This window comes from Pediculus humanus, genomic scaffold (assembly GCF_000006295.1).
Source record: "Pediculus humanus corporis 1103172107384 genomic scaffold, whole genome shotgun sequence".
In the NCBI taxonomy this organism is placed as follows: Eukaryota; Metazoa; Arthropoda; class Insecta; order Psocodea; family Pediculidae; genus Pediculus; species Pediculus humanus.
In genome coordinates this window covers 185,165-192,717 of record NW_002987011.1, presented here as the reverse complement: position 1 = coordinate 192,717, position 7,553 = coordinate 185,165, and the positions used below count along the sequence as shown (strand labels likewise).

Here is a 7,553-nt window from a genome sequence, read left to right as displayed (position 1 = left end):
CACCACCACCACCACCATCACAATATTAAACATAAGTTGAAAAGTGGAAAAATATATTGAAAGAGTTTTAAAGGCGATGCGGGGGCGGGGGAGCGGTGCGGGGGAGCGGGGGCGGTTGTGAAAGTTTCCAGATGCCCTTTTTAACAATTTTTCTTTTTTTCCCTTTTTTTCTCTTTTTTTTTCCTTTTTTTTCCTTTTTTCCTTTTACCCTACTACGCTTTTGTTTTTCATGGATTTAAATATATTAAAATTCTTATTATTATTATTATTACTAACTCGCTTTTCTTTTTTTTTTTTTTTTCTGTACAAAAATTTCAATATTTAAAATTAAATTAATTTTTATTTTTGTGGGGGGAAAGAGAAGGAGGGGATCGTAATTACAAAGCATGAAAATTTTTTATTATTTTCTTTTCTATTATTTACTTTTCTTTTACTTTTCAACAATTGGGGGGAAGATGCGGGGAAGTAGGAAACAAAGAGAAAATTTATTAAATTTTTTACTTTTTCTTTTAATTCAAATAAAAAATTTGAATTAATTATTATTATTATTATTATTCTCTTTTTTGTAAAAAAAATAAAATTAATAAAAACGAAAGAGATAATAAAAATATATATATATAAATAAATTCGTATCGATTTAATATAAAAATTATTATTATTATTACATACCTATAATGTTTACATCTCCCTCTCTCTCTCTCTCTCTCTCTCTTTTACCTTTTTTCGATAATTTGAAAAAACCTTTTTTAGTGAAAGGAATACGGGGGAAAAAAAAGTTAAAATTCCAGTAAAAAATTTTATTTTATTTATTAATAAAAATTCATTCATAATTTTTTTTTTTTTTTTTTTAAATTTACCCCCTAAAGTGAAATCGATATACATAAATTTTTTTTTTTTTTTTTATCATGTTGGTATCGTGTTTTTATCAACTGTTGATTTGTGATTTTTCCCTGTTACCTTTTTTAAATTTTATTAAAAAAAAAAAAAAAAAAAAAAAAAAAAAGGAAAAAAGAAGGAAAATTTCGTCCGTTATATTATTTCGTATATAATTCACGTATGTAAATTTTTTTTTCTTTCCTTTTTTTTCCTTCCTTTTTTTCCTTTTTTTCCTTCCTTTTTATATTAAATTTACGTTATTTAATTTGTCAAAAAAAAAAAAATTTAAATTTTTTTCTCGTCACCATTTCCTTTCGACAAATACTTTTTTGAACCTTTTTAAAAGAAAATTTTTTTTTTTTTTCCATCCCCCCATCTTGAATTTTAAGTGATTTTTACGTAGGGAAAAAAATAAAAATGTCGTAATGTTTCAACAATTTTTTTATTTTGATTTAATGAATCGGTTAAAAAGGTTTAAGTGGAATTTAAAAGTGGGGAGGGAAGGGAAGGGAAGGGGAGGAAATGAAAATCATAAACGGAAAATAAAAAAAAGAAAAAAATTTAGTTAAATTTAGTTTTTTTGTTAGATGCGGAACTAAAAACCATGATGATAAAAATGAAAATCGATATTTGAGGTGAAACAAGAGCTTTTCATTCCCCTCCCCCTTTCCGTTCCCCTTCATCCCCCCCTTTTCGTCTTTCCTTCAACCTTAATCTACTACCATTCTTTTCTATAGTCCTCCAATTTATCGTCTTCGTCGTCTGCTTTCTTATTTTTTTGTTTATTTAAATTAATAAATTTATTCACAAATTAATAATAATAATAATAATAATAATAATAAATCCATAGCAGAAGATAAATTTAAAATTTTTGAATGATTTGATTTTTTTTAAAAACGTGGAAAAAATTCCAATATCGAGTGTCACATATATTAAAATCCAAATAATAATAATAATAAAATTGAATGATCGTTAAAATAAAAAAAAAAAATTATTGAAATTCTAAGAGGAATTCCCACTCATCCTCCATTCCTTTGAAAAGTGAATCCCACGCCCCCCCACTCTTCCCTTTTTTTTATATAAATAAAATAAATATTTTACTCGCATGAGGGGAAAAAGTTTTTTTTTTATGAATAATTTTTTTTATTTTGTCTTCTGCTATTTTTTTTTTAAATTTTATAAACGTGAATTTTATACGATCTGGAAACGTAATCCGCCATTTTTCTTTTCTTTTCTTTTTTTAATCATTTATTTATTTATTTGTTTTATTTGATTTTAGGTCGTTGCGGAAGGGGAAGTCCCTGCGATCAACTTTGTTACGAACTTCATGATGGAATGTTCGAATGCGATTGTAAAGATGGCTACATCCTCCACAAAAACGGTTACAGCTGTCTCGGTAAGTTTTTCTTTTGTTTGTTATTGTTGTCTACGACAAAAACAATAATAATTTTTTATCCTTTATTATTATTATTATTTCATGGATTTATTTAAATAAACAAAAACCTTTCGAAAAAGAAAATTATTTCAATTTTTTTTCTCCTGGTTGTTGTTGTTGTTAAGTAAATTAAATGTCGAGTGGAAAAAACAGTTGCTCAAGTAAATTTTTCACAAAGTCAAAAATCGATTTATGACGTCATATTTTCAAAACTACGATAAATAAGTACTAAAAAAGGAGAGAGAGAGAGAGAGAGAAAGGGAAAGAAAATTTCTACTTGAAAAAAAGAGCCGGGGAGAAGGAAAAAAGTAAAGGAAAATTTAATTTTTTTTTTTTTTTTTACGTTTTTCAAACAGGAAATTTTTTTTTTCCCCTTCTCCTCCTACTACTACCCGGCATTTTCTTTTTTTTTCTTGTTTTTATTTATCGTTTGTTAATCTTGAAAAAATAAATAAATAATTTTTGTTTGTTTATTTACTCGTAGAAATGAATACGACAGCGGAAACATATATAAAAGATGAAGAAGACGAAGATATTTTATACCAAAAAGATGCATCCATATCCGTTGAACTCGACACCGGAAATTCAGATAATTATGAATATGGTATTAATAATAATGATGATGAAAGAGGAAGCGGGTCTAGGAATACATTATTATTATTATTGACAACAACGTTAAGTCCCAATTTAGAACAAAAAGTACCCGTGAGAACGAAATCACCGGGGATAACAGAAAGTATAAAACCTACAACGTCAACTCCTTGCACGTTGGATTGTGGTGGTGGTGGTTCCGGGGGTGGTGGTACCGGCGGTGGTGGTATTTGTATATTAGATGAAGAAGAACAAAGATGTCAGTGTCCTTTAGGAACTGGAGGAATTAATTGCGATTTAGGTATAAAATTCATTTTATCCCTTTTTTCCTTATTTATTTTAATTACGCGTCACAAAAAAAAAATTTAGGATACGCCGCCGCCCGCCATTTTTTTTTTTTTTCCTTCAACGAATTGACATTAAAATTATTATTATTATTATTATTATTTATTAATTCCCTCGCACGCTTTTTTTTTTTATTTAAATTAATAAATAAAAAACGAAACGTTTTTTTTTTCTTCTGCTAACAAAAAAATAATAATTATATATTATTAATTGACATTTTTTTTCCTTTTTCATAGCCTTTCGAAATCCCTTAAAAGATTTTTTTTTTATCGATCGGAAAATTTCATTTTTCCCCTTTCCCTTCCCCCCACCTTCATTTTTTCCGGTTATTTAAAAATAATAATAATAATAATTGCTCTTTTTTTTTTTTTGTAAAACGAACGGAAAATTGTGTCATTGTGAAAAGGCTTCAATTATTTTTAATAAAAAAAAAAGAGAGAGAGAGAAAGAAGGAGTAAAGGGGGGGAGGGGAGTGAAACGTCTGGGAATGTTTTTACCCTTCTTTAAAGGATGTTTTAAAAAAAAAAGGGTTAAAAAGAAAAAAGGGTTAAAAAGAAAAAAGGATTAAAAGGGAAATAAAGAGAAAGAAGCGGAGAAAGGGGTTGTTTCCGGTTGAAAAGAAAAAAGAAAATCGAGTGGGAGTATTTCCGGTTGAAATGAGAAAGTGGGGGAAGTGAGGGGGGAGGGAATGACGTGTTAAATAGTGGAAGAAAGAGAGAAAGAGAGAGTAGAATTAACGACTCCCAAATGAATATTCAAAATGGTTTTTGTTTCTTTTCATATATATATATATATAATCGAAATTACAAAAAAAGGAAAAAAGTTTAACAATTATTATTGTTGTTATTATTATTATTATTAAATTTATTTATTTATTTAAAAACTTTCTTATTTAATGTATACATATATATATATATTTCCTTTTATTTATTTATTTATTAATATTTTAAATAATTTTCAAAGTTAATTAAGAAACATTTAATATGGAGTTTTTATGCTTTTTTAATTATTTTTAATTAATATTGTATATATATATTTTCTCTCTCTGTCTCTCTCTCTCTTTTAGTTTTTTTTCACATAATTAAAAATTTTTTATCTCTTTTTATGGAAAAGTTTTTTTGGAAAAGGATTCCAAAAAATGGAACAAAGTAATTAAAAAAAAAAATTTTTTTTCTAACAGAAGTTTCTATTGGATCCCCATGGTTTACTGGTAATGGTTGGTTGGCATTTCCGGCACTTCAAGCAGCTTATAAACACGTCCAGTTGGAAATGGAATTCAGACCAGAATCCTGGGATGGAATTCTTTTTTTAACTGGAGAAAGAGATGACATGACTGGAGATTTTATGTCTCTTCTTTTACATCAAGGATTTTTAGAATTTAGGTGACGACTATTAAAAAATTTTTTAAATATTTTTCTCTTGTTTTTTTTTAAAATCAAAATTGTTGTTTGTTTGTTTGGAGAAGGGAGCGGGGGGTGGGGGAATTCAATTCGCCATTTTTAATTTTAATTTTTTTTTTTAATCCAAAGATTCGATTGCGGATCTGGAGTTGGTGTCGTACGAAGTGAAGAAACGGTTAATTTAAACGAATGGAATAAATTAATTTTATACAGGCACAGATGGGATGCTTGGATTCAATTAAATAATGGAAAACACGTACAAGGAAGATCAAAAGTAATATTATTATTATTATTACTTTTTATCCTTTAATCGTTCAATATAAAAAATTTATTTATTTTTTTAAAAACAGGGTCTTTTTTCGAGAATAACATTTCGGGAACCGGTTTTTATCGGTGGACCTGGAAACACGACAGGATTATCGGATAAATTACCCACCGAATCAGGTTTTAAAGGTTGCATAAGATACCTGGATATAAACGATCACACGTATTCATTCGAACAATATCCAAATGGTGATGCGATAAAAGGTTTTGACGTCCGTAAGTTTTTCTTCTTCTTTTTTTTTTAATTAATTTAAACAAAACAAACAACGTGAGAATAAGATTAAGAAAAAAAAAAAAAAGGCTTTGAAAATGTTTTTGTAAAATAAGGAAAAGTTTTTAATGTTTCCGTTCACGTATTTTTAGTTTCCGGTTCTTTTTTTCTTCTATTGTTTGGTTAATTTAAAATTTAGAAAAGAAAAGAGAAAAAGAGATATGAACTATATATGGAATCTGTTGTGAAAAAGTTTTTGTTTTTTAGTTTGCGTTAATTTATTGTTTTCCGATATTTTCTTGTTTACCGAACAAAAAATTATTATTATTATTATTATTATTACTTTGTTATGGTTTTACGAATAATAAAAAACTTTATAAAAAAAAAAAAGAAAAGGTTCAGTTTTTTTTTGGCTTTGTTTCAGTTGAATGTACTTCTGATAAATGCAGCGAAGTCCCTTGCCAACATAGTGGAAAGTGCCTCTTATCTGGAGAAGAAGCCATTTGTTTGTGTCCGTTAGGATTTACTGGAGATTTGTGCCAAACAAGAGTCGATCTTCAAGTAATTTATATATATTTTAATTTCAAATATTCAAATCTTAAAAAAAAAAATTTTTTTTTAATCGAAAATAATAATTAATCAGGTACCAGCATTTAACGGATCCAGTTATTTGAGATATCCAGGATTGGGAAATTCAGTTTTATCATGGTTGGATATTGAAATGACCCTTAAACCAACTTCAAAAGATGGCGTCATATTATATAACGGTCATAGAACTGATGGAGTTGGTGATTTCATGGCTATAAGTATACACGGAGGACATTTTGAATTTACATTTGATCTCGGTACTGGAGCTGCAAGTGTCAGGTACGTAAACATTTTTTTAAAAATTTTTTTTCGGGAAGAAAAAGAAGAAAATTGTGGGAAATTTTTATCGCAGAATAGAAAAACCGGTCACGATGGGAGAATGGCACGAATTACGACTTTCGAGAACTGGAAGATTTGCAATATTACAAGTAGATGATCAGGCTCCGGTTCACGCATTGGCTCCAGGAGCTTTCACTCAATTATCGCTCCCCCAAAATCTTTACATCGGAGGAATTCCAAACGTCGATATGGTTTCTCCAAAAGTCAAAATTAAAACGTCATTCGTCGGTTGCATTCAAAAAGTATTTTACGTTGCCATAAAAATATTTTTTCCTATATCGTCTTTTAATAAAATTTATTAAATTAATTTTTTTATTTCAATTTAAAAACAGGTCGTTATCAACGATAAACCGATAAAAATTTTAGCAGAAGCTCTAGCAGGTGTAAACGTAGCCAATTGCCCACATCCGTGCGTGACGCAACCCTGCGGTGCTGGAAAATGCGTACCCATTTTGGAATATTTTACATGCGAATGTGCGGAAGGTTACACGGATAAAGAATGTCAAGAACATGAAATTCCAGCAATGCTGGATAATATAGCGATCCCTCGTTTCACTGGATCGAGTTATTTACATTACAGTAATCCTAATATATTAAAAAAGTAATATGAAAAACAAATTAATTATTATTATTATTATTGTTTATAAAGCTGGACAAAAAAGAAAATTTTTTTAATTTTTACAGAATAGTAAGCAATGAAATGAAATTTACCGTAAGATTTAATACAAAAGTCGAAAACGGCCTCATTTTATGGATAGGAGACCAAGACTCGAGAGGAGACCACAGAAGCGATTTTCTTCTTCTCGGTTTATCCGGAGGAGAATTACATTTTAGATTTAATTTGGGAGGAGGAGAAGTTGATATTTCATACAATGAAACTTCCCTTTCCGACGGTGAATGGCATGAGGTTACCGTGAGGAGAACGGGGAAAAGAGGAGAATTAATTGTGGATGGTATGACACCGATCGTTCGAACCGTCCCTGGAAAACTCACACAGCTCAATACCAACACTGGATTATATGTTGGTGAGTTTAAAACCCTATCAAACACAAAAATAATAATAATAATACATGAAACGTCTTCTATCCTTTTTCTTGTAGGTGGAATAGATAATTTAAAAGAAGACATTATAAATAAATACACCAGCGGCCTTGTAGGATGCATTTCGAGGTTGGTGCTGGACACCGATTATGACGTTAAATTAATGGCAATGTCAACAGCTGGAAGAAATGTACAACATTGTAATTAAATAATAATAATAATGATAATAATAATAATAATATTTCAACGATTAAACGTCTTATGTATTTAAAAATGTGTTGATAAATATTGTCAATTTCGATGGGTATACGCATACGAGTACGACACAATAAAAAAACTTGTCGTGGAATTAACGAAGTGGCAGAAAACAAAAAGTGGTTTCCTTTATTTATTTATTTATTTA

The 7,553-nt window shown here is 28.7% G+C and overlaps 1 protein-coding gene across 1 annotated transcript; it reads left to right on the top strand.

The window, feature by feature from the left end:
* Positions 1-2,797: 2,797 nt before the first annotated feature.
* Phum_PHUM038420 (laminin gamma-3 chain, putative) lies at positions 2,798-7,358 on the top strand (the record flags this gene model as incomplete). Its single annotated transcript, XM_002423081.1, has 10 exons — positions 2,798-3,203; positions 4,428-4,629; positions 4,777-4,903; positions 4,998-5,187; positions 5,607-5,731; positions 5,826-6,049; positions 6,123-6,351; positions 6,442-6,688; positions 6,799-7,134; positions 7,210-7,358. The coding sequence occupies 10 exons, from the start codon at positions 2,798-2,800 to the stop codon at positions 7,356-7,358; spliced, it is 2,235 nt and encodes a 744-aa protein (XP_002423126.1).
* Between the last annotated feature and the right edge of the window lie 195 nt (positions 7,359-7,553).